The following is a 26,917-nucleotide window of genomic DNA, read 5'->3' as shown; positions in this document are numbered from 1 at the left end:
CCGCGGAGGACTCCGTTTCCCGTGAAGCCCCGCGCTGTTTGCGCATGCGCAACCCAGTTCCTCTTTAGCAGGCGCTTTTGTGCTCGGCGCGCGCTGTGTTATTTCCGCTCAATTTCTTCTTCTTTTTCATTTTCCTTTCCAGAGTTCGCTTTCCTGAAGAGGTGTGCCTTGTTCGGGAGTCCATTTAAGGCTCGTTTCCGTGCCGGACTCGCTTTCCCGGGAGGCCGCGCGCCTGCCGCGCGTGCGCGGTGCCGTCTCCCAGCCCTTTTTTTTCGTTCGAAGAAAAAAAAAATCTAAGATGGCGGCCGTCGGGGCTTCGGGAGGCGCGACGGTGACGGCGGCGGCGGCCGCGCCCTCCTCCACGACGGCGCCCACGGCTTCCCTGGCCGCCGCCTCCTCGGCCGCGGCGGCTTCGTCGTCCTCGGCCGCCCCCTCATCGGCCTCGGCGGCGGCCCCGCAGCCCCCGGCGCCGCAGCCGGCGGGCGGGAGCTCGGGAGTGGCGCAGCAGGCGGGGGGCTCCGGCGCGGCCGAGGCGACCCCCGGGGGCGCCGGGGGCGGCGGCTCCGCGGGCTCCTCGTCCTCGTCGTCGTCCTCCGGGGCCGGCGGCGGGGGCGGGGGCGGCGGCGCGGCCGCGGGGGCGTCGCCGGGCGCGTCGGAGTCGTGGTATGTGGCGCTGCTGGGCTTGGCCGAGCACTTCCGCACGTCCAGCCCGCCCAAGGTGCGGCTCTGCGTGCACTGCCTGCAGGCCGTGCTGCCGCGGAAGCCCCCGGCGCGCGTCGAGGCGCGCACCCACCTGCAGCTCGGCTCCGTCCTCTACCACCACACGCGCAACGGCGAGCAGGCCCGCGGGCACCTCGAGAAAGCGGTGCGTGCGCCCTCCCCTCCCCTCTTGCGCCTACCCTGCCAACACCCCTGCGAGCTCGGCCGGGCTCAGGATCGCTCTCGGTGGAGGCCGGGATCTGGCGCTACCTGCTGCATTTGTTCCCATCAACCCCGGCCAGGAGGAGGCGGAAAGGGAGGGTGGGGTCTCTGCAGGCTGTCAAGGGTGTGCATGCATGTCGCCTTCCCCAAGCTGGGTGTAGGAGGGAGGGCATCTCTTTGTTCTGCAGAGTTTATGCTGTTCTTGCGATTGGCAATTTTTCTCTTTGTCCTTTCTCTCTCCATTCACGCAACCACTCTCAGCCTCACAAGCAAGGTGAGGCTGAGAGTAGGCTGACCCTTCAGTCCCAAGTCACCTGGTGAGCTTCATGGCCCCGTGGGGACTAGAGCCATGGTCTTCAGCCTCCCAGTCCTGTTCTCTGACCGCTTTACCACAGTCTTTCAGTCCCAGCTAGCATGGCTTGGGGTGTGTGCGTGTGCGATGCGTGTATGGAATGCATAAGCAGCTTTATTTATTTATTATTAAAATATTTTTATGCCGCCCCATTCGCCGAAGCCTCGGGGCGGCTTACAACAATTAATTAAAATAATTATAATCATTAAATTAAAAATACAAACATTAGATTAAAATACAAAAATACAATATAAAATAAATAGCTTTGGGAGGTGCAGGGGAGAATCCCACCTGGAGCTTTACAAATAGCATGCATCTTTTGCTACATGCGTGTTCATTCTGTCCATAATGCCCAATTGCCAAAGCTCTGAATGACTTTACAGGGATTAAAATCTTTAAAATACGGTATTGTAGGTAATAGGTATAGAAGCATACCGTTTTGACATGAGGAAAAAGAAGGCTAGGTTTAAATCTTTCAAATATGGGCAAAGCTTTGCGAGTATACTTAGAAATCAGAACAGTAATGAAGTTTTGTGTTCAGGTTAAAGAAAAACAAAGGATAGCCATGGTTTGAGGTACCTCGCCAAGGTTTTCACATAACTCTCTTCTTTGCACTGGGGCTTTCCCCCAGCCATTCTGATTTCTGCTCCCTGATTCTCAGTAGTTGTGTTTTGGCTACAGTCTTGTAAGGGTTGCTACCTAACTTGTGAGTAAGCATGTATGTTCCTGCCCAGCTCCAATCAACATCCCAGGTTCCTGCATTGTTTTGTGATGGCTGAACCGCAAACTCTTGGTGGTTCAGCGGTTAAATCCAGCAAGAGCCCACTGCCTCTGAGTTCATTCCTGGCTTGCGAATTGAAAACCATGGTGGTGGGGGGGGGGGGCTCATTGCTCGTCTGTGCCCCCTGCCCATTCTCGAGTTAGATGTTAGTTGTGAGTGCCAACCTGATTGCTGTATTATAACATTGGTGCATTTCTCTCCACTGCCAAAATTCTCTTTTTTGCTCAAAATTTTACAAGAAAAGCATACAGGGACAAGCTTGAGCTAGCCAGGCACGTACACACAGCAATCTACAAGAAGTATTCAAGATCAGTATCGTGCTCTGTCAAAAGCAGAAAGAGAAGGTGGGAGGTGTAAACAAACAGGCCATGTTACCCAGATGATAAAACAGGCGCTTATAATATTCCTTTCAAGCATATGGAATAGGAAGAGAGGATGAGTAGAACAAATCTGCAGGGTAAAGGATTGAAGTGAGAATCTTGGTATGGCAGGGGATTCTTCCACAAACCGTTTGGCAGCTTTTGATCCTTTTTGCCCACTTTCCAGCTCTTTTCCGACTGAGCGGCTGCTGGTGCAACAGCAGATGGTCTGTGATAGTGGTTGAGTTTTCGCCAGACTGAACTCAGGATCTGACCTTTTTGTGCAGAGGGCATTTTGAAACACAAGAGTTAGGGCCCTTGATTACGTAATCAGTGTAGGAACAGCCCCAGAAGGAATTGGGACATTTGGGAAATGTGAGAAGGATTCAAGTAATGGTTTTAGGTATGAGTGGGCATTTTGGAGGGTGATGAAGGCCCAGCTCCATGTTTGATGACTTTGGACCTTTTCTTATTTTTCTCTGTTTCTTTTACAGTGGCTGATATCACAGCAAGTATCCTTTTTTTCCCCCTCTCATGAAAATCGGGTTAGTTCCATGTAAACTTTTCCCCCCTGGATTGCCAGATGCAGTAATTCACCCCATCCAGCTAAGCATGACTGAAATGTATTATTCATTTATCACAAGCATGTATTTCCCGTCCTTCCGCCAAGTGCTTAGGATGGCTTACAAAATATAAAAGTACAATGTAAAACCTCATTTATTAAAACAGTATAAAACATATCAAGAACTTAAGAAAAAGAAGGAAAAAATGTTAGTAAGGACCATTGATTACATACTGTGCTTTTGAGGAAGCATTTGAGTTCTGTCTGCTTTGGATGCAGATTTTCCTCAGTATTTAGGTCTGTCTTTGCTGGAAGCTTTTAAATGGAAGGACATGACTCTGCAGGCTTGCATTGCTGATCCTGTGCCGAACAGGGTATAAGGTTAGTTAATGATCCTGGCTCTATGATACTGCGATCCCGATTTATCTGGCCAATGGAAACTTCTAGTGTATTAGCTTAACCTTGCTGCCGCTAGATTCCTCAGTTTGAAGATGTCAAATTTGAGGCTGCCAGCCTCTTGTCTGAGCTGTATTGTCAAGAGGTAAGTGGAAAAGAACTACCTACCTACCTATCCATCCACCCATCCCTCCTTCCCACATGGTTTTCTGAGTCCTTGTAGGATGGGAAGCTGCTAACTGTCCTACAGAGGCAAGATTTTAAACTCGATGAGTGTAGGAAGCTGCCATTTATGTGTTGTCCCACGACTCTGCCCATTCTTCCTGAAAGGCTGTGGGAGTTGCAGGCCACCAGCATCTGGAGGGCCATCTGTTTCCCACCTGTTTTCATCCAAGATGCCAGGGACAGAACCTGGACCAGAGGAGCTGCTCAGGCCCTGGGCCAAGTCACAGATTGCTCCAAACCAGCTAGAAAAATCCGACTGCCCTCTTTATCTTCAGCTTATAATGAATCTTCCCCATATTTCTGAGGCAGGTCTACATTCACTCAAAGGGTTCTTTGGACACACACCCCAGAGAGACTTGCCTGGCGCATTCTCTGTATTTCTTTTGCTGTGAGGCAAAGACCTTTTTATTTCAGTGGCATTTTAATTGCCAATTTGATTGCCATTCTTGTTTTTATGTAGTATTTTATCTTGTATCTGTGGTTTTGTTGTTGTAACCCATTCAGGCAGTCATGTAGCTAAAAGGGCAGGCTAGAAATCCAATGAATAAAATTAATAGTACATAATTTGGAGGAAGTAGAATTTCTCATCTTTCTGATTCTGTGTTGCAGACTTGTTCAGCCTTTGTTCAAGGTATTAGTAGGTACCCTGTTTTGCTTAGTCCGGCCTCATTTTGGTTACTTCTGCTCTTTTTTTTAGTCCTAAACTTGTTATGTTTAGTTAGTCGTGAAGTCACGTCCAACCCATTGCGACCCCATGGACAACACTCCTCCAGGCCTCCCTGCCCTCCACCATCCCCCGGAGTCCAGCTAAGCTCACACCGACTGCTTCAGTGACCCCATCCAGCCACCTCATCCTCTGCCGCCCCCTCCTTCTTTTGCCCTCCATCGTCCCCAGCATCAGGCTCTTCTCCAGGGAGTCCTTCCTTCTCATTAGGTGGCTAAAGTATTTGAGCTTCTTCTTCACTGTCTGGCCTTCTAAAGGGCAGTCAGGGTTGATCTCCTCTAGGACTGACCGGTTTGATCGCCTTGCGGTCCAAGGGACTCGCAGGCGTCTCCTCCAGCACCACAATCCAAAGGCCTCAGTTCTTCGGCGCTTAGCCTTCCTTATGGTCCAGCTTTCACAGCCATACATTGCAACTGGGAAAACCATCGCCTTGACTATACGCACTTTTGTTGGCAGGGTGATGTCTCTGCGTTTTAGTATGCTGCCTAGGTTTGCCATAGCTTTCCTCCCCAGGAGCAAGCATCTTTTAATTTCTTGCCTGCAGTCCCCATCTGCGGTGATCCTGGAGCTCAGGAAAATAAAATCTGTCACTACCTCCATTTCTTCCCCATCTGTTTGCCGGGAAGTGATAAGACCAGATGCCATGATCTTAGTTTCCTTAATGTTGAGTTCAAGCCAACTTTTGCACTCTCCTCTTTCACTCTTTAGTTCCTCTTCACCTTCTGCCATGAGAGTGGTATCATCTGCATATCTGAGGTTGTTAATATTTCTCCCTGCAATCTTTAATTCCAACTTGTGATCCTTCTAGCTCAGCCTTTCTCATGATGTGCTCTGCATATAAGTTAAATAGGCAGGGCGACAGTATACAGCCTTGCCGAACTCCTTTCTCAATTTTGAACCAATCAGTGGTTCCGTGTCCAGTTCTCACTGTTGCTTCTTGAACAGCATATAGGTTTCTCAAGAGACAAATAAGATGGTCTGGTACTCCCCCTCTTTAAGAACTTGCCACAATTTGTTGTGATCCACACAATCAAAGGCTTTAGCATAGTCAATGAAGCAGAAGTAGATTTTTTCTGGAATTCCCTCACTTTCTCCATGATCCAGCATATGATGACAATTTGATCTCTAGTTCCTCTTCATCCTCGAAATCCTGCCTGTACTTCTGGTAGTTCTCGGTCCACATACTGCTGGAGCCCAGCTTGTCGGATTTTGAGCATCACTTTGCTAGCATGTGAAATGCGTGCAATGGTGCGGTAGTTTGAACATTCTTTGGCATTGCCCTTCTTTGGGATCGGAATGCAAACTGACCTTTTCCAATCCTGTTGCCACTGCTGAGTTTTCCAAATTTGCTGGCATATTGAGTGTATCACTTTTACTGCATCGTCTTTGAGGATTTTGAATAGCTCAGTTGGAATATTGTCGCCTCCACTAGCTTTGTTGTTGCTCAGACTTCCTAAGGCCCATTTGATTTCACATTTCAGGATGTCTGGCTCAAGGTCAGTGACCACCCCATTGTGGTTATCAGGGACGTTAAGCTCTTTCTTGTATAGCTCTTCTGTGTAATTTTTCCACCTCCTCTTAATCTCTTTTGCCTCTGTTAGGTCCCTGCCATTTTGGTTCTTTATCATGCCCATCTTTGCATGAAACCTTCATATCTCCAATTTTCTGGAAGAGATCTCTAGTTTTTCCTATTCTATTGTGTTCTTCTTTACACTGTTCAGGAGCCAGCTCCTGGTCTTGTTTTTACTGACTGTATAGAGCTTCTCCATCTTTGGCTGCAGAGCACATAGTCAATCTGATTTCTGTGTTGACCATCTGGTGGTGTCCACGTGTAGAGTCGACTCTTGGGTTGTTGAAAAAGAGTCTTTGCTATGACCATCGTATTCTCTTGACCAAATTCTCCCAGCCTGTGCCCTGCTTCATTTTGTACTCCAAGGCCAAACTTGCCTGTTTTTCCAGTTATCTTTTGGCTTCCTACTTTAGCATTCCAATCCCCCGTGATCATAAAGACATCATTTTTGGGTGTTATTTCTAGAAGGTGTTGCAGGTCTGTGTAGAACTGGTCAACTTCAGCCTCTTCAGCACCAGTGGTTGGGGCACAGACTTGGACTACTGTGATGTTGAATGGTTTGCCTTGGATTCAGACTGAGATCATTCTCTCATTTTGGAGATTGCATCCCAGTACTGCTTTTCGTACTCATTTATTGACTATGAAGGCTGCTCCACTTCTTCTGAGGGATTCTTGCCCACTGTAGTACACCTGATAGTTATCTAAATTAAATTCACTTGTTCCTGTCCAATTTTAGTTTGCTGATTCCTAAGATGTCAATGTTCAGTCTTGTCATCTCTTGTTTGACCGTGTTCAGCTTGCCTTGATTCATGGATCTTACATTCCAGGTTCCTATGGAGTATAGATCTTTGCAGCATCGGACTCTCCTTTCACCACCAGACACATCCAGAGCTGAGTGTCCTCTCGGCTTTGACCCAGTCGCTTCATTCTTCCTGGCGCTACTAGTACTAGCCCTCTGCTCTTCCCCAGTAGCGCATTGGACACCTTCTGACCTGGGGGTCTCATCTTCCAGTGTCGTATCGTTTTGCCTTTTAGAACAGTCCATGGGGATTCATGGCAAGGGGACTGGAGTGGGTTGCCATTTCCTTCTGCAGTGGATCACGTTTTGTCAGAGCTCTCTGCTTTGACCTGTCTGTCTTGGGTGCCCCTGCACAGCATAGCTCATAGCCTAATTGTGCTACACAAACCCTTTCGCCACAGCAAGGCAGTGATCTGTGAAGGGGTCTGAACTTGTACCCTCACTTTTTGGGGGGGGGGCGGTCTTCCGTGAGTTGATTTTTGTTGCCTTTCCTTTCAGAACTCTGTCGATACAGCGAAGCCACTGCTGCGGAAAGCCATCCAGATCTCTCAGCAGACTCCCTACTGGCACTGCCGCCTTCTTTTCCAGCTTGCAGTAAGTCCAGTTTGGGCATTAGGGGGCTGTGGGGAATACTGTGAGGTAGAGGGACAGGGAGAGAGGAAGGAAGGCCTCAGAAGAAAACCTATCCATGCCCGCAAGGTACCCAGGCCCTCAAGGGCTGTGAGAGAAGGGTGTGAGCATCCTCACAAATAAGTGTGCTAGTCCACAAGCACTTTTTCCTGTCTGCTTTTCCCTTCTCTGCTTCTGTCACATGACTGGTGGCAGAAAGGGCTTTTGTAAACGGGGGGTTTACAAGTTTGGTTGTGAACCTGGGAGGGCGCATATTTAAGTGGGCACCTGGTGGCAAGCCTGACATTAGCAGTGACCAGTGCCTTGAGGTACCATTGCTGATTCTAGCATAATATCATTTTTTTTCCAACCCTGGGATTTACTATCTTATTTCTGCAAGGAAAATACGGAGTGTGAAAGGTTCATTCACGCCGCTGCATCTTGTGCTGGGCATCGGAACCACGCACGCGTGGGTGTGCAAGTTGCTGAATGTTGCACAATCAAACCTCTCTTACGCTTTACTCTGGATATGAATGAGAGCCTGAACACTGCCGACAGCCCATCGGCCTCTTTGTCGCAGGACGCTTGACTCATGCGGGCAGCCATAAGGCTCGATTCAGGTGGCGGGAGGCAGCTCCACAATGTGTCCCTCTCTGTTTTCCCAATTAGCAACTCCACACCCTTGAAAAGGACCTGGTGTCTGCTTGTGACCTTCTGGGAGTTGGAGCTGAATATGCCCGTGTGGTGGGGTCTGAATACACAAGGTAGGAGGTTTTTGTTCTTCTGGTGGTTGGGAAAGGCAGCAGAAGCTTCTGGAAAGCATTTGTGGTGCTCTACAGAGCTGTTGTACCATGCTTCTGTTCTGCAAAATGACAGGTGCCTTCCCAGGGCACGGAGCCTCTGGCCATACACCACTTTCCCTTCTCAGCAGAGTTAAATGAGATACTCTCTCCCTTGGGAAATACACCTGGTGCCACCTCTATTTCCCTTTCAACACCAGGCAAAGACATTTCTTTTTAGATTTTTTTTAACATTTAGCCTGCATGCTGTGGCACTTTTTAATTGTTTTTATAGATGCATAATTCATTATGTTTTCATTGGTATTTAATGTGTTTTTACTCTATTAGTATGTTTGGGCATTGCAAGCTGCCTAGGAAGGCCTTGGCAATTATGAGCGGCCTATAAATTTGTTGTTGTTGTTAGTTGCAAAGTCGTGTCCAACCCTTCGCTACCCCATGGACAACACTCCTCCAGGCCTTCCTGTCCTCCACCATCCCCTGGAGTCCATCCAAGCCCACACCCACCGCCCCAGTGACCCCATCCAGCCACCTCATCCTCTGCCGTCCCCTCCTTCTTTTGCCATCTATTGTTCCCAGCATCATGCTCTTCTCCAGGGAGTCCTTCCTTCTCATTACGTGGCCAGAGTATTTGAGCTTCATCTTCAGGATGTGCCCTTCTAAAGAGCAGTCAGGGTTGATCTCCTCTAGGACTGACCGGTTTGATCGCCTTGCGGTCCAAGGGACTCGCAGGCGTCTCCTCCAGCACCACAATCCAAAGGCCTCAGTTCTTCGGCGCTCAGTCTTCCTTCTGGTCCAGCTTTCACAGCCATACATTGCAACTGGAAAAACCATAGCCTTGACTATATGCACTTTTGTTGGCAGGGTGAAGTCTCTGCTTTTTAGTATGCTGCCTAGGTTTGCCATAGCTTTCCTCCCCAGGAGCAGGAGTCTTTTAATTTCTTGCCTGCAGTCGCCGTATGCGGTGATCTTGTTGAGCCCAGGAAAATAAGATCTGTCACTAGGCCCATAAATACGTATAAATAAATAAAGGAAAACAGAGGCTGATGCGGGGCGGGGGATCCCTGGGAGTGTGCCGTGCCTTCTGACTCATCTCGAGTGCCTGACTTGTAATGCAGCACGTTCTTCTTCCAGGGCCCTGTTTCTACTAAGTAAAGGCATGGTAAGTTGCGTGCACTTTTGACTGATTAAGAAAATGCAACACTTGTTATATATTAGACTTAAGTCTGTAGTCAGAGTTGATTAGCATACAGCAGAGCATGCAGGGGTTGGGTGGTGATTTAAATTTTAAATTATTTAAATCATTATTAATCTGGCAGTGGTTCTTTCGTAGATGAAAAAGGGATGCACCCGGAATAAGTACGGCAAGTGAGCCTGCTTTTAAGAATACTTGACTGGTCTTTTACTCCTGTGGCTCAATTTGCACCATTGTTCAAGAAATGCATGCAACAGTTTTTAATGGGAAAAGTGGTTTAAATCAGAATCAGCCTCTTTTCTTGGCAATGGCAAGCGGTCTGTTCTGTTCTCCACTCCAGGAAGAATGGCCAGCAATCTTGCCATTACGTTTCTTTACTTTCTCCTTCCAGGTCACGTCTCAGCTGGGGTCCTTTTCTTCCCTTTGCACGGGAAGCACTATTCCCATTAGTGGTGTCACTGGCACACAGCTTGAGTCTTAATTTTTGACCTGCACTTTAAAAGAACGAACGAACAGGCCTTTTGGGCGTCCGGCACCAGCTCCTCTCTCTGCTCCCTTTAGGCAGAAATATCAAGCACTACCATGAGGGAAGAATCCCAAGGGGAAAATTCCTTTGGCATGTCCGTCAAAACATTATCAACGCTTCTGTCCTGCACCACTGCTCCTCATCTCCTTCTTTCTTCATTGCAGCTGCTGCTCATGGAGAGAAAGCTTCAAGAGGTGCACCCACTGCTCACGCTCTGTGGGCAGATTGTCGAGAACTGGCAGGGAAACCCCATTCAGAAGGAGTCCTTGCGGGTTTTCTTCTTGGTGCTTCAAGTGACTCATTACCTGGATGCTGGGCAGGTCAGTGAAGGTGGTGAGGTCCAAGGCAGTCTATGTGCTGCAGCTTGGGGAAAGAGCCATCCCGCTTGGCCGCAGGGGCAGGTGCAGCCTGAAGGATGGGTCTGGTTTTCACTGGATCTTCTGATCGCACCAGAAAAACCCCCCTCTTAAAGAAGTTCCGGTGGAAAAGCATTTGCCTTCAGTTCCGCTTAAAAGCTGCTTTCAAGTTGCAGACATGGCATGCATCCTGTTCTGCCCATTTTTAAAGTTTTCTGCATGATACTGCATGTAATGCACACTATTATTATTATTATTATTATTATTATTATTATTATTATTATTATTACATTTTATACGGCCTATAGCCAAAGCTCTCTAGGCAGTTGACAGCAATAGACTCGTACACTTAAGTCACCCATCCCACTTCTGCCCAGGCCTGACCCTGCTTAGCTTCCAAGATTAGGCAGGATCAGGCACTTCAGGCTACGTGGCTATATTACAGAGCCTGAATACAGGGGGATGGGGAGTGGAATTGAGTTGTGAGGAAGGGAACACATCTCAGCCCTACTCTCATTCATGCATTTATTTATTTAAAACATTTCTATGCCGCCCCATTTGCAAAGAGCCTCGGGGCGGCTTACAAAACAGAAAACCGTACACATAATTAACCTTAAAACTTTGGAGATATCTCGGCACAATATAAAACCCAATAAATAGTCAAATTAACAATTAAAATGACGTTTAAATAAAAAGGTCTTAGCCTGGCGCCGAAAAACAAATAATGACGGTGCCAGGCAGACCTCTCTGGGGAGCACATTCCATAGATGGGGTGCCACCGCAGAGAAGGCCCTCCTCCGGGTACTAACCCTCCTAATACCCACCCTCCTTATATCCCCTTGAAAATAAAGGATTTGACTGACTGTGATGTATCAGTGATTGAGAATTTCACCCTTTGTCACCACGCTTTCCCTTAATGCCTCTGACTCCCTGAATATATAAGTTTAGGCACAGGTATAGGCCTTCTGTCTTCCGTTGTAAAGTCAGACGAAAAGGGTTCATTCAGCATCTCTGAATTTTCTTTACTCTCCTGTAGTACTCCTTTAACCTATCATCTAGAGGCCCAGTGCCTCTCTGCCTGGGTTCTTGCTTCTTGATAGATTTGAAGGACTCTTTCTTGTTGGCGCTGGCATTGCTAGCAATAATGCTCTTCCATGTGATTTTGCATCTCTCAAGCCTCCCTCCTGGCTTTCCTCATTTGGATCCCTGGAGAGGCTCGCCTGGCGCCAAGTTTATATTCTTTTCGGTGCCAGGTTACAACCTTTTTATTCAACTTTATTTTAAAAACTAATTTCAATTTTATTTAACAGTTATTTTAAAAACCAATTCAAATTTTAATGTTTAACAGTCGCTTTTATTTAACTTATTTAATGTGCATTTTTGGTTAATTGTTATTTATTATGTTTGCTGTTTCATTGTGGTTGTTTTAATGATTGTAAGCCGTCCTGAGACGCCATGCATAAGGGACGGCATACAAAAGTTTTAAATAAATAAATCAGGCAGGCAGGCTTCTGTTACTCAAAGGAAGCTGCCTTCTCTCTAATGACACTGGCGACTTTGTTTTAATGATTGTAAGCCGTCCTGAGATGCTGTGCATAAGGGATGGCATACAAAAGTTTTAAATAAATAAATCAGGCAGGCAGGCTTCTGTGACTCAAAGGAAGCTGCCTTCTCTCTAACGGCACCGGCGACTCTCCAGGCTCCGTGCCCCGTTCCCAGTCTGCGGTGCCGGCGCTCTCTGAGCTGCTGTGACCGTGGCTTGGCGTCGCCTTTTCTGATGCAGCCGCTCTTTGCCTCAGGTGAAGAGCGTCAAGCCCTGCCTGAAGCAGCTGCAGCAGTGCATCCAGACCATCTCCACCCTGCATGACGACGAGATCCTGCCCAGCAACCCTGCAGACCTGTTCCACTGGCTGCCCAAGGAGCACATGTGTGTGCTGGTGTACCTGGTGAGCTGCTGCGTCTCGCTCGGACTCGGGAACCTGGCGGTGCTGCTGGAAGCCGTGCCGGGTCAGGCCCGCGGTCTCCCGGGCCCAGTGCGTGCCGGCACTCTCGGGAGCAGGCAGAGAAACGCCCCTCCCATCCTCTGCTGTAACCGGGGAGGATGCGGGTTTCTCCTCGGAGCTTGCGCTTGCAAAGAAGGCCTCCACCACTGCTCTGTGGGCACTCTGTTTGTTGCGTCCCTGTAATTATATTTTCACTCGGGGACAACGGGGTGCTCGGTGTTTGGTGGAGACTTTGGTGGCTTTCTTCCCCTGAGTTGCTAGTAAGATTTTTTTTTTTTTTTTTTTTTTGCATTTTGCTCCAAGAAACTTGGGTTCTTGATTAGCAGTTGATGGGGCTGAAATCAAACCTGAAATCTGAAAGAATCATGGTCACACACTCCGGGCCAATAATAGGGCTGCCAGCCTGTCCTGTCACATGTTCCTCGGGAATATCCACAGCTCAGACGTTAGAACACTTGACTTGTTGTGAAAATGCTCCAAGTTTAGACCCCAGGACCTTTCAGGCACCTCTCTCTGCCTCAGTTCCTGGAGAGCTGCTGCCAGCCCAGGAGACAGCACTGAGCTAGGCTGGGCCCTGGTTTAGTGGGGCAGAAACCTCTTCTTGACTTTGCTGAAAAGGCAGTCCCACAGAGCTCAAATGGCAGCCTGGGAATTTTGAGAAGGGCAGCTTCTGTGAGCACCAACTTTTACATACAGAGATAAATTTGAAAAGCAGGGAATACGATGTTGGTAGCCTGGAAATAGAAGGCAAAGACTGTGTGTGTGTGTGTGTGTGTGTGCAAGCTACCTGCATTTTTAAGGAGGAGAGTTTCCAAATGAGGACCTCAGTCCCCACCGTGCTGGGGAGAGCAAGCAGTTCTAAACACGTAGGCGCCAGTTGCACAGGTGCTGTGCCAGCAGGCACGTTGGCCATCCAGAGGAACTCCTTTCAACGACTGCATCACATCATTGGGTGTGAAACGGGTCGAGGTTGCTTGCAGCAGGAGAGTGTTGGGCCTTTTCTTGCAAAGTGACAGGGAAGGGTTCTGGTTTCCCCCCGCCAGGTGACGGTGATGCACTCCATGCAGGCTGGGTACTTGGAGAAGGCGCAGAAGTACACGGACAAAGCTCTGATGCAGCTGGAGAAACTCAAAAGTGAGAAGCAGGAAGGGCTTTTTTGTGCGAGGCTCGAAGGCTGCGCTTGAATGCCCAATGGGAATCATTCACTTCTCTGCCAGCCCGTGTTCCTTTTTCTTACTCCCCTCCATTGCCCAGTTGGAAGGCTAAATTCCCTTTTCAGTGGTCAGGGAAAGTCCCCATCACAAACCCACCCCCAGTCAGTCCGGTCCTGGTAGCTGCACGTGCCAGCTGAATTCAGAATGGCTTCCCCCACCGTGTTGCATTCCCAAACAGCTGTGAAAAGGCCCAGCTTCCTTCTTGCTCCTCAGGGAGAGCCACACAATGTTCCCTGGACGAACCGCTTGTGGCCTGCCCGTCTCGGCATGCCTCATTTCCCCCCACAGAGGCAGGGAACTGGGCCAGGAGGGTGGTTCTCGCAGCCCAGGCCTTGCAGGCTGTCAGGCTGCTTCCGTGCCCCAGAAGGGCAGTGGCGGCTGCAGTCGCCCCTCTGAGGTCGGGGCTGCCTGCCTCTCCCCGCCCTTCCTTTTCCCAGTGCTGCTTTTCTCCTCCAGTGCTGGACTGCAGCCCCATCCTGTCTTCCTTCCAAGTGATCCTTCTGGAGCACATCATCATGTGCCGTCTCGTCACGGGCCATAAAGCCACAGCCCTGCAGGAGGTAAGCGCAGGCTTCTGACATCGCCTGGGTGCCCTTGTTCCTGTCCGTCGGGGGCGAGGCACTCGACTAAGGCCGTGGTGGGACTCTGCCACGTTTCCCAAAAACGCTGCCAAGCGCGAGAGTCCCTAGCAGGGCACTCCTGCAGTTTGGCACGGAGTTATCCCACCCCAAGCAAGTTGGGGGCCAGTATCTGTGCATCATGGGGGCAGTGTGCTGGGTGGCAATTAGGGGAAGTACAAAAAGCTTGCCCACACTGCAGAATAACACACGGTGTTCTCCGCTCTCTCTGTGCCCAAAGATCTCCCAGGTTTGCCAGCTTTGCCAGCAGTCCCCTCGTCTCTTTTCCAATCACGCTGCCCAGCTGCATACCCTTCTGGTGAGTATCTGCCGCCTTGTTACACCGCTCCTGAAATCATCCCGCGCTGACATGTTCTACAGCGTGTGCAGATTTCGAAGCCGAGTCTTGAGAAGGATTTCCAACATTCCGCGTGGTGATAAGAGGAAAAGGTTGCAGTTTCCCAGATTTAAAGCAATCCCAGTGGATTTTGCAATTTCACAGTGCATGCTGGCTTAATTTGACTGGAGTTACTGAGATGGGGCAGGTTAGGAAATGCTGCTCAGAAACTGGATGACAAGGCTGTGTTTAAAGAGAATAAATTAAAGAGACGGTTTCTTTTTGCAAATCCGCGAAAAAAGTTGTAAGAGGAAAGAACATAGAAGACCCCTGTGCAAGAAAGTTTTATTTCATAAGCTAATAATTATATATAATTTGTTTCTATTTCCAATTATATGCTGCCAAAGCATGTCTCTAGGCTTACAAAAGTATTTATCTATTTCTCTCATCTTTATAATCACACAGAGAGCAATAGGTAATGAATCTAATACAGTGGTACCTTGGCTCATGATCTTAATCCCTTCCAGGACCCAAATTGGACATGAGCCAAGTCAAATTTTCCCATAAGGGTCAATGTAAATAAGGTTAATCTGTTCTGTAACATTTTTTTTTAAATCACAAAAATTTGAAGCAAAGTGGCAACAACAAAGATCGCACCCATCTTCCCCTCCCTGAGCAGATCGCGGCCATCTCTCCCCCCCCCCCCCCAAGCAAGACCACGATTGCACCCGCCACCCAATGCAGAGTTCGCGACCTGAGGCAAAATTTTTCTGACATTTCTGTTCACAACCTGATTTGGTCATGAACTGAGCCATTTGTGAGCCAAGGCACCACAGTGCTGAAATGGATGTAATCTATTTTGCAAAATTACCTAGATAACAGTTAGTGTGAACAACTTGAGGATATGGCTATCTCTGTGGGCAGAAGAAAATACCCTACGTGGGTTGCCAGAATACTGCCCTTCTTTTCTTCTTTCTCCTCAATACACGGTATTTTGGGACACCCCCCCCACCATTTTTGGCCAGCATTTTGAAATGAGAGGCTGCTCTGTTGACTGCCTATCGCATCCCAGCACTTGAAGATACAAAAGAGGTGAAGGGCTGTGTAGGTGTTAAGACACCCTGCAGTCCGAGGCAGCGGATGCACGCACGTTCACGGGAGAGAAGACAGCCAGGTCACTCTGGCCTCATCTTTGCCTCCTTGGGCTGCTAAGAGGTTAGACTCGCATGCCCTGCCTTCTACATCTGCATCAGGTCCCAGGAAACAGAATATATTCGAGGTGTGCTTCCCACAACACCACTTTCTCTTCCCCGATTTTGTTTGGTTTTCTAGTAGCCTGAATTTTGAAATGGTAATCCTCTTTTCTTTTGCAGGGGTTGTATTGCATTTCCGTGAACTGCATGGACAACGCAGAAGCGCAGTTCACCACAGCACTCCGGGTAAGACTGGTTTTCAACATCCTCATTATCGGGCATGGAACTCAGGTTTACCTCAACCGTGTCCTTGATGTTTTTCTTTTTTTTTCCCCTTGCTGCAGCTCACCACCCATCAGGAGTTGTGGGCTTTCATTGTGACAAACCTCGCAAGTGTCTACATCAGGGAGGGGAACCGGCACCAAGAGGTAAATCAAAAAACAAAAAAAGTCCATGCCTCACAGGCTTAAAAGCAAAGAACATGAGACACAGAAGTTAAATGGGGTGATAGGAGAGGGAAGGGGGAAATAATACGGGTTCAAGCCTCGGCAGGCTTAGACAGAAAATGTCCTACAACTAGCATTGCCCAGGAAGAAATGGACTTTTATCTACCTTTGTAAAAGAAACCCATTTTAGGATGCTGCAGAAGCAATGCTTACCTTTCCCCAAGCAATTAAATGTAACGGAACAGTTCCTGGTCCATGTTGGTGGTAGTCCACACACAAAACAAACAATATCTGTTGATAAATTGTCCCGTTATTCCAGAGTTCCTGAATGCTTTGTGCTGTATGCTGAAAAATTCCTCTCATTTGCATATATTTGTAAGCCGCCTCGAGGCTTCGGCGAATGGGGCGGCATAAAAATGTTTTAATAAATAAATAATAAATAAAATATATTTGGAAATGCACGTGTTGGGCAGGTGGCTCCCAAGTTCGGCTGCCGTGCCCTGAAAGAGCACCTGGCTGCAGAGCTAGGTGTGTTGGGGTATGATGTGCGGATCCCCCCCTCCAACCTCTCAGAATCCTCTGAGGGTTATCCCACTGTGTCTGTCTCCTTCGGGCTTCAATGGATGCAGTCCAAATCCAGTTGCAAGGAAAGATTAACTTCTGAAGCATTGCACACCCTTGACAGAACATAACGTGATGACTTTTGCATAAACCTGCGTAGGTTTATTTTGATTTTGCTACTCCCTGGGAGAGCAAAGAGCGGTGCAGTGAAACTTCAGCCCCTAGCAATGTATTTCGGCCACCGCTTTTGCATTTCCAAGGTTTCGTGCAGGCAGCACTTGCAGTCCCAAGCCTCAGATTCGTGTGTATTCCTTGCTGCTCTCTTTTCGCCGCTGCTAGTCACAGGGCTGCTTTGGAAAATGTTCCCGAGTCAAATCCCTTGAGTGCAGGCTATTGCTTGCTTCTCTTTTGCCTGTACTTATTTTAAAAGTAATGTGTGTTGATGAATCCTAACTCCCCTTTTCTGCCTTGAATGCTAGCTTTACAGTTTATTGGAGAGGATAAACCCAGACCACAACTTCCCTGTGAGGTATGTGCAGCTCTGAACACTTTAAACACAACGGTGGGTTATGCGACTAGCTGGCTGCCAGAGGCAACGGTTCCCCGCACCCCATCAGACAAAAGGGTACAGCATGCCAGGCACCTTTCTTTGCCGCTGCCTTTGTGTAGTTGAAAGTAAATCCCAGCAAGAATGAGCATAAGCCAAGGCTCCCAGCCAGAAACCTGATACCCCACCATGAGGCATGGTGCCTTAAAGATGAGTCATCAAAACCAGCCAGAGCGGCTTTGTGGTGCTACGACCTGCAGCCCCGGCCCGGTCCCTCACGTGAGCCTGGTGTGGACAGACGGCGGGTGGGGGAAGCAAGGGGGTGCATCGTGCAAGAAGCATCCCTTGGCTCGTTAGGGAGTGGGGAAATGAGGGTGCCTGAAAACACGTCAGGCTGTGGAAAGAGCCGGGAGGGGCGCTCTTTGGCCGTGCAGAGGAGGGGGGTGCACTCCCCTCCCTTCTGTCGTTCACACATGCTCCTCTGCCTCATCCCCAGCTCTCACTGCCTGCGGGCGGCAGCCTTCTACATCCGGGGACTCTTTTCCTTCTTCCAGGGGCGATACAACGAAGCCAAGTGAGTCATGCAGGATCGGCTGGCAGGGGGAAGGTGATCGAGGGGCGGGGCGGGGCGGGGAATGGAACCCCCTCAGGAGCTGGGCCCACCTGCCTGGCCACAAACAGCAGCCTCCTGGCTTCCTGTGGGGAGTCCTTGGAATGGATTGCAGCAAAAGCTCTGCCAGACCTGGGACCCTGTATGCAAGCAGGCCCCGCCCCGCCCCGCCCTGCCCGCTTCCTTCTGCTGCCTCCTCCCCGAACATGGCTGTGGGGACAGGACTCCTGGGTGCAGGGCTGCTGAAACATCTTCCGACCGTTTTCAAACTCCTGAAGAAACTGCTCCCCAGTGCAGGAGGGTGCTGAAAGCAAATGAGGCAGATCTTGGAGCTGCACGTCCATGCGGCCAGAGGCAGTCTCCAGAGGGGCCTGCCACCCTTGCAGAAACACTGCCCAGTGGGGGGGAGAGGCAGAGGCCCCCCGGATCCCTGGGTTGAGGCCCTGCCACGCCTGAGATGCTGCAGCCCGAGCTGTTTTTTATTTATTTATGTATTACAAGCATTTATATCCCATCCTTCCGCCAAGCGCTCAGGACAGCTTACAGAATAAATGGTAACCAAAATAAAACTCTCCCAGGAGGACACAACACACAGGAAGCGAAGACTGAAAAGGGGAAGAGTGAGGGATTGCAATACGTGGGGAAAGATCAGTTGAGAGATGTTGTGAGAAAACAACAGTGACTGTCCAACCGGAGTGGAATTTTCTAGATTTTTCTGTCCCGAATGACATAAATTAATGATTGAGAGAGTCTCCCACCTACTTCTGGAGACTGCAGGGAGGTGGAGAGTTCTAGATTTAGCTGCCTAATGGCCCTTGGGAGACTGGAGGACGGACAGATTGGGAATTGTCCGAGGGGGTCGGGGTAGGCATCCGCGTGAAATGCATCAGCCTGCTGTTCCTGGACCTTCTCTGTCATGTCTGTTTCCGTAGGCGTTTTCTGAGGGAGACTCTGAAGATGTCGAATGCAGAGGATCTGAACCGGCTGACGGCTTGCTCCCTTGTTCTCCTGGGCCATATCTTCTACGTACTGGGGAATCACCGGGTAAGCCATGAAGCCTCCCAGCATCTCTCCCTTCGCCAGCACCGGAGTTGTTGGCCAGGACAGGTGCTCTCGCCTCAGAGCTTCTCAGGTGTCTGCTGAGGAAACGCACTGAGGGGGGGCTGCTTTTTGCATGTACGTGGTGCTTGGGCCAAGTTGTGACTTCCGAATTGGCTCATTTGAGGGCGGGGAACTGCAGAGGAGGAGAGAAGCCAGAAAGGATTGCTCAGGAGTGACCCCATTCCGCTCTTTCGCTCACTTTCTTGTGTGCAGGTGGAAGGTTGCGTCGGGCACTGGTCGGTTGCCCTGCTCTGTTCATAAGTCCCCTGCAGATCCGGCCCGTATCTCCTTTTTTAGAATGTTGGCTTCCAAACTGTCACTTCAGGAGACTGGTTGGGATTAATCAATCCAATTAAAGTATTGTGTTTGCAACACATGCACGTTCCTCCATGTTGGCAAATATTGCAGAACCACGAACGAGAGAAAGAGGGAAGAACGAAATGTCATGAAGGAGAAAATCAGTTTTTAAAAAAGGATGCTGAGAGAAATGACTTAATGGCATTATTTTGGCCTCTCACATGGAGGTGCCTTTGCCCATTTTGTGTGGTCAGATCCATTACCTGCTGCAGAGTCACAGTGGAATTCTCCATAGAAAGCTGCCGGAACCAGTTCATGCTCAGCACAAAGGGGGCAGAAACTCTTTTAGAGCTGGGACTAAATTCTCTTCCAGAGAAGCATCTGAAGGCTGCATTTCAGCAGAACTGTTGGGATATTTTAGTTTAAATCTCTTGTTTCCAGTCTCTAAGTGGAGAGAGTCATTTCCTTCTTGTAGAATTGGGAAAACAACGCACATGCTGGGAAGCCACTCAGTGATCAGTGATTGTGGGGAGATGAGGGTGGGATGGGGGGATCTGGGGAGCTTCCAAGGGCCCAATTTGTGTCTCACCTGTCAGGTCCTGCACCCTTGCCATGAAAACATAGTGCTCGGGCCCTTCTGGGGAGGATTCACCCACCCCCATGCTCAGATTGAAACTTTCTGGAAGAAACCGTAAAAGATGCTTGAGCCATCAGACAGACGCAGCGGGAGAGAGCCAACGGGCAAAGGGTGGGAATTCTGCTAAATTTTCCGGAGTGCTGCTCTAAAGGTGGCAGGGAGCAGCCTTCTAGGCTGGCTTCATTTTGCCAGGTCACCCCATCAGCACATTCAGGAGAAACTGATCTCAGTGCGACAACAGTCCACACCATTTGACGAAGATGCTGTCGTTCCCAGGAGAGCAACAACATGGTGGTCCCGGCCATGCAGCTGGCCAGCAAGATCCCGGACATGTCGGTGCAGCTGTGGTCCTCGGCCCTCTTGAGAGGTAAGTCCAGGGGCAGGGTCCGATCCGAGCGATCGCAGTTGGGAAAGGACCAGATGATGCGGAACGCCCCCAGCTCCTGCTGGCAACCCCAGAGAGACCCTGCCAGTCCGGGCAGGCACTGCAGCGGGGAAGAACCAGAATTCCATCCTGCTGTGCAGTGGTTTTCTCGGTTCAGGCCCCTACAGAGCCGGGTCTAAGTACAGTCACGCCAAGGCGCTCCCATGGGCTCATTTCTGCTCAGTAAATAAGGGGCAGCCATCTTGTGAGGGTTTTCGTGCCATGTCAGGCTGAAGTACACGGGCAGTTCTGGCCGCAGAGTGAACAGAGATGGGCTCCCTCTCTTCCCCTGCTGCTTCTGTTTGTCATTCCCTCTCGACAGCAGCTGAATTTGTTTTCTTTAACCGCCATGTAGATATTTTCACGCTTGGAATGCATGGTCTTATTCTATATATACATGTTAGAGGATCATATATTCATTGTACAGACACGAGAAGCACAGGCCTCAAAGACAGAGAGTCATACTGTGAGTTCAGTTCTTGGAGATCATCTAGGCTGGAGCCACGCCATGGAATTGATTTTAATCTGCATTCATTGATTGCCATTTCTGATTTTTGTTCACTTTAGGTAGTGCTAACATTTTTATTATGTAACAGCACTGGATTTGCAGGGATCGCGAGAGGGTGGACCCCCGCTCTGAGGGATTTAAAGTCTGGTCTGATGGAATCTCTCCCTCTCCCCCTCCCTCTCCCCTCCCCCTCCAAAAAAAAGATTTGAACAAAGCGTGTGGGAATGCTATTGACGCCCATGAAGCTGCGCAGATGCACCAGAACTTCTCCCAGCAATTGCTGCAGGACCACATTGAGGCCTGCAGCCTCCCCGAGCACAACCTCATCACGGTACGGCACCTTTCGCGTTTTGCTTTGCCCGTGGCTTGTGCATGATGCATGTGTAACGTTCTGTTTTCTGCTGTTGAGCGGGAGAGAAAGAAATCCAAAGAAGATAAGGTCCTGCAGCAGAGGGACCTGCCCATACTCCCCTCTCAGCCGTAGACTTTCCTCACACCACAAGGAATGCTTTTTCTCTCCTTTCCTAATAATGGACACATCATTTTTAGGAGGTACCTGGAATCCCCTCTTCCTCTGATACCCTGTTGCATCTGTGCTCTAATGCGCAGGGCTGCCAGGTGTTTCGTTTTACAACTTCAGGACCTCTTCCGAATACTGGATTTGTGATTGTAAAACGTTGGATATACTCATTGTCACATGGGGATTTTTCCGTCCGCTTGGTTTGTCTAAAGGATTTTGCAAATTATTTAACTGTGTTCACATGCCTCAGGGAGGCTTATGACACACCAAAGGTTTAAAAAAAATCCTTGTTGAAAATCAGAAGCAGAGGGTGAATCAGATATGTTGAAACTCCAAGCTGGATCAGAAATTTCACTAAACTTAACCTGTAAAAATGTGTGAAGACCTAGAGGTCAGAGCAGGACAGAAGTCTCAGGAAAATACCAAGACCAGCATTCAGTGTTGCTTGTTGAATTTGGAATATTTTTTCTGTCCCAGATCATCTGCTTCTGTTTTACTACAAGTGTCTTTGAAATCGTTTTTCACATGAAAAGTGGTATATAGGTTCAGTAAATAGATTAATGCTATAGCCTTTTTAAATTTCTCTTGGGTAGGGTTGGGGTAATAGGCTAATAAGGGACTGCAGGTGGCGCAGTGGTTTAAACCACGGTGCTGCTGGGCTGGTGGATTGAAAGGTCGCCGGTTCGAATCTGCACAACGGGGAGAGTCCCGTTGCTCCGTCCCAGCTCCTGCAAACCTTGCAGTTCGAAAGCATGCAAATGCAGGTAGATAAAAAGGTGCCACTTCGGTGGGCAGGTAACAGCGCTCCGTGCACCTTGGTGTTCAGTCATGCGGCCACACGACCACGGAGACCGTCTGTCGGCAAACGCTGGCTCCCTCAGCCAGGAAACGGAGGTGAGCACTGCCCCCGAGAGTCAGGCATGCCTGGACTTCGCGTCAAGGGGAAACCTTCACCTTTACCTTTAATAGGCTAAGGCATTCTTCTTAAAATGCTCCCTGGTGGCACTGGTCGGTGCCCTCCCTCCTTTCCCCATGGACCCACCTGACTGGCCTTCAGCTGGGTGGCCAGAAAGAGATTGCTGTTGCAGGGAGCTGTGTTGAGGGGTCCTTGGCTCCTTCCCCCTCCCAACGGACCAGGGCATCCAGAGCTCAGTATTTCCACAATGCAGGCTGGTCAAGGTAGTGTGGCAGAGTGGTTAGAGTGTTGGACTGGGATTCACAAGATGACGATGACAAGCATTTATATCCCGTCCTTCCGCACAAGTGCTCAGGGCGGCTTACATAGTGTAAAATTCCAAAAATGCAATGATAAAGCCACACTTATTAAAACATCTAAAATTGAACACTGTAAACTAAAAAATAAGAAAGGAAAACTAAAATAGGAAGTGCGACTGTGAAAACAAGAAAACAAAAAGCTTAAGACATCTAAAACCCTTGATTATTAAAATGGTGATTAAGGTCTTTACCATAAAAGGGTCATTACCCGGCGCCGGAAGGAGTATAATGGTGGCGCCAGGTGGGCCTTTCTGGGGAGCGCATTCCAGAGTTTGGGCGCCACTGCGGAGAAGGCCCTCCTCCAGGTAGACACCCTCCGCACTTCCTTCAGGGACAGTTCCCGGATCAAGGCCTCCCCCGCCGATCTTAAGAGGCATGAGGGCACATAGGGAAGGAGGCGATCCTTCAGGTATTCTGGTCATAAGCCGTTTAGGGCTTTATGGGTTAAAACCAGCACCTTGAATGGGCCCAGACTTCAGTCGGGAGCCAGTGGAGCTGAAAGAGGACCCGTGTATATGAGAATAACGACCGGCCCCCGACAGCACCTGGCAGCTCTGTTGGACCAGTTGAAGATTAAGCTCTAGTTCTCAACTGCACCATGACTGGGTATCTTTGGGCCAGACAGACTCGCAGCCTGACCCACCTCATAGGGCTGTTGCAAGGATAATACGGAGCCAAAGAGGAGGACTTCACCTTGGGTTGCTCGCAAGAGGAAGCGAGGCAAGGTATAAAGGTGGTAGTAGGTAGTAAAAGGTACGATTATGTCGTGGTATTGGCTTGGCAACATGAGCCAGCTCACCAGCCACCGACCAGGTGCATGTGTCTGACTCCCCTTTTTTCCTCCCCCACAGTGGACGGACGGACCCCCGCCCGTGCAGTTCCAAGCGCAGAATGGGCCCACCACCAGCCTGGCCAGTCTGCTGTGAAAGCACGGTCTGCGGCCCTAGTTCAGAACCAGGCTGGAAACCTCCTCGTGCTGAACTCCGTATAACAAAGACGACGACTCTGGTTCCACCCCAGCCCTTGCAGTTGTCGCGCTGGGGCTTCATAGGCTGAATGCCCAATCATTCCTGGCTCTTCTGTAAGACTTTCTGTGTGTGTGTGTGTGTGTGTGTGTGTGTGTGAGAGAGAGAGAGAGAGAGTGACCCGGATGGCAAGGGGACCGGGGCCACATAAGCATGCTGTGTTGTGAAAGGAGGCTATAATGGGCTCTTTCTCAGAACTGGGTGTGACGGTTCAGTTCAGATGGGCAAGTGCTTAATTAATAAGTTGGATCATGGCGATTTTTAAAGAGGTAAAAATCCAATATAATGAAGGACAAAACCCTTCGTTATATTGGTATAGCTAGGCTGAAGAAAATGGGAAGGCTGAAGACCCTCCCACCTTAAACCAGCCCCTGAAAAAGCTACACCTTCTTGCATTTGAACTGGTGCTTTGTTTCCTTTGTATACCTGGTGCTGTGTGTTTGTGATGCTGTTTACTGTTAAAAATGTGCACCGGCCAGGCCAGGCTAGGCTCTACTCTTGCAGGCTAGGCTGTCTCCTTTCGCCCAGCTGCTGGGGCAAAGAACAGAGGAGAAAGTATATAAAGGGTATCTTAATTTTCTGGAGGTCACTTCGGGGACTGTTTGTTGGACATTCCTGAGTGGGGCTGCAGGGAGAAGCTAACCTGAGTTCCTGGATAGCATCTTTCCTTCAAGCTTTTCGGTTAGCTCTGCTGAATGAAACATGTCCCCCTTTATCAGTACTAAGAAAAAATTGCTGACAGAGAAGGGCTTGCTTTCTTTCTCCAGCACTCTGCATTTCCTAGGCAGCTCAAGGAATGAAATGAAAGAGAAATGAAATGAAAGCTTGGCTAGTAAGCTGTACTGGCCTTCGGAGGTTTTACTTGCAAAAGTGGAGAGCAGGAATGGCTCAAGTTTCTAGCCCCTAAGGACTGCAAAGATACCCTTGCAAGGATGTGGGTAATGCATCGTAAGATCCGAACAAGCGTTCCAGTGGCTGAGGCAGAACTTAAGTCTTCTTGCCCTTCCTATGACAATGTAATAAGTATTTTATCAGATTAGTATGCAAAATAAGCAGTTATGCAGAATTGCTGGATTCGCATAATATATCCGTGGTGCAGAATCCAGCCTTGCCTCGCGCAGTACTTTAGTACTACTCTATTTCCAGGCCAGGACAGAACCCTGATTTGAGTGATGATGTGATCATGTAACCCAAGAGGAAATTTTTAATCATGGGATTTTCATCCAGAATATTGATCATCCCAGAATTATGATCATGCTCTTCTCTAAGATGGCTGTGTTCCCTTTCCCCCACCCCCGTCCAAAACCTTCAGCACTGTCGCAGACTCCCTGCTAGGCTTCCGTGTCCAAGAATTGTCCCGCTGGAAGGTTGCTTGTGGAGACTGGGAGATCTGAAGCCCCGGATGGTAAACAGGCAGGTGACCTTGGAGAGGTGGCTAGCCTGGGATGGACTGCCTTTTGGGTGCTGCCAAATTTAGCTTGCCCATCTTGCCTCGGAGATCCCTCCCTGAGGATTCACAATAGACAGTCGTAGCCCCCGGAGAACCAAGAACTGCTGGTTGCTGCCTCTCTGGGCAAGGGACTCATGTTCCCCCTTGGAAGACAGAAAAGAAAGTCTGTGTGGGAGGGGGAAGGGGGTGCATAATACAAGCAGCAAAAGCCCTTTGTGTTGTGGGGCAGGAGAAGCAGGGCTTGGCTTTCCAGGTGAGACTTTCAGGCCAGACTGGGTTTGGTCCCCTCTCTGTAAGCAGCCCAGATAACTTTTTTGGTAATTGGGACAGCATCCAAAAACCTTAAATAAATAAGACTCCCCCAGGCTGCTCTCCCCACCCCAGCCAGCATGGTCAGAGGGCCTGCTGAGAGTTGTCATCCAACACATCTGGAGTGGAAGAAGTTGTTCTAGAATGGCAGCTCTTGAGGGATTCTTTTCTGACTTCCCCACCCCTAAGCTTCTTTCTGATCACTGCTCAGGATCTCGTAATGGAGCACCGTCTCTGGAGTTCCAGGAAGACATGGGCTCAAGATGGGTGTTTGTGCTTTTTAAAAAGGGCTTTGAATAATAAGAATTTAGTGACTAGTATACATTTGTAAACACGTATGATCTGATTTCTGACATAGGAAACCGCAAGGCTTAAGTCAGCCGAGGGTAACTTCTTTCAGCACTCCCGTTTCCCAGCTCACGCTCTCCACCCCCCCCCCCCCGGCTCTATAATCAGGCTTTGAAAAGCCTCCATTGGTGCTCTAAGAAGCCTTTTTAAAAACGGAATAGGGGAGGAGAGCTGAGATTTTTTTAATGGCAGCTGTGGCGGGGGACTAGCCCGGCCCTCTCAAAGCCCCTCATTTTAATGGACACTTTTTAAGGGACTCATTCCCACCCGTGGAGGTCTTTCTAAAGTCCCTGCCTAGGGTGTCGGTGCAGAGAGGAGGGGAGGGGCTAAATGGGGACATCCTGGGGCTGGAGCTTCCCCCCCCCCTCCGTCTCAGACAGACCCAGCGTCCTTCCCACCCGCCTGCGAAGTAGGATACCTCATCAGCCCTCTCTGGCGGCTCTTGGTACCCACCCACCCACCCCAGGCAGGCCAGCCACTTGTGATTTTGCACTTAAAAACATGGGGTCAGCCAACACGCTTGACCATTCTCGAATCACACACGTGACGCTCTTCCTCCGAAACTGTTCTGTACAAAAGTGCTTTAGGAAATTTGTACTGTTTTGTCTTTTAACCTTTTCGAAAAGCATCTAATCTTTCCTAGTAATGATGTGCGCTCATAAAAGACGACGTACAGGCGAGCACAGCGTGTTGGTCTTCATTTTGGGAACCGCTGGGGGTTACACCTGGTCACGGGTAGGCGCTTTCTCCCATTTATCACGGGGTTGTATTATCGTAAAGTCTACTTTGAATTTATAACATCTCTTATAATTCATGCCCTTTCTTTTCACTACAAAGGCTGTTCAGGCTGGATAATAAAATACAGACTTGTCAGCAAACCTTAACAGGGTATCCGTTAAGAACATAACAGCAAAACGGAACCAGACCAGCCGCCTTCAGTGCAAACCTGTTACAGTTAGCAAGCCGAATGCCTAAATAAAAACTTGGTGGCTTCCTGGACAGTTTCCCCAAGCTTGCAGGGAGTGGCTACGAGAAGACCCTTTCCTGCATTTCTGCTGGTGTGCTGCAGGTGGTGGCAGGACAGATGAAGGATTCCAGTTTTATTCCCAAGAGTTTTGATTCTGTGTTGGCACTTTTCACTCAGCCTCTGGATCTAAGACCAGTTGTAGTAGCCTACCTTGCAGGTTTGTTGTGCAAAGAGGAACCGTTGCCGAAGTGCTCACTCCCCGGGGCGGGGGTGGGGGGAGCTTCAGCCTTCCTTCCCTTCCCGTTGGACGCCTTGCTCTGTCTGTCATTGCTCAGGCTGAACGCCTCCAGTGGCCA

The 26,917-nt window shown here is 49.4% G+C and overlaps 1 protein-coding gene across 1 annotated transcript; it reads left to right on the top strand.

Moving 5' to 3' along the window:
• The first annotated feature begins 283 nt into the window (after positions 1 to 283).
• Positions 284 to 26,274, top strand: MAU2 (MAU2 sister chromatid cohesion factor). The gene is made up of 19 exons (XM_044455921.1): positions 284 to 865; positions 2,908 to 2,925; positions 3,451 to 3,516; positions 7,188 to 7,283; positions 7,968 to 8,062; positions 9,230 to 9,257; positions 9,981 to 10,136; positions 11,972 to 12,118; positions 13,219 to 13,309; positions 13,846 to 13,949; positions 14,248 to 14,325; positions 15,717 to 15,782; positions 15,881 to 15,964; positions 17,023 to 17,072; positions 17,587 to 17,664; positions 18,633 to 18,744; positions 20,012 to 20,102; positions 20,871 to 20,998; positions 23,314 to 26,274. Exons 1-19 carry the CDS (start codon positions 299 to 301, stop codon positions 23,386 to 23,388), a joined length of 2,130 nt encoding a protein of 709 aa, XP_044311856.1. The 5' UTR covers positions 284 to 298; the 3' UTR covers positions 23,389 to 26,274.
• Positions 26,275 to 26,917: the final 643 nt, after the last annotated feature.

The sequence above is a fragment of the Varanus komodoensis genome, unplaced genomic scaffold, assembly GCF_004798865.1.
Source record: "Varanus komodoensis strain SLA01 unplaced genomic scaffold, ASM479886v1 scaffold80, whole genome shotgun sequence".
NCBI classification, from domain to species: domain Eukaryota; kingdom Metazoa; phylum Chordata; class Lepidosauria; order Squamata; family Varanidae; genus Varanus; species Varanus komodoensis.
Note: the sequence above shows the minus strand (reverse complement) of the source record. Positions and strands in the feature narration are given on the sequence as shown.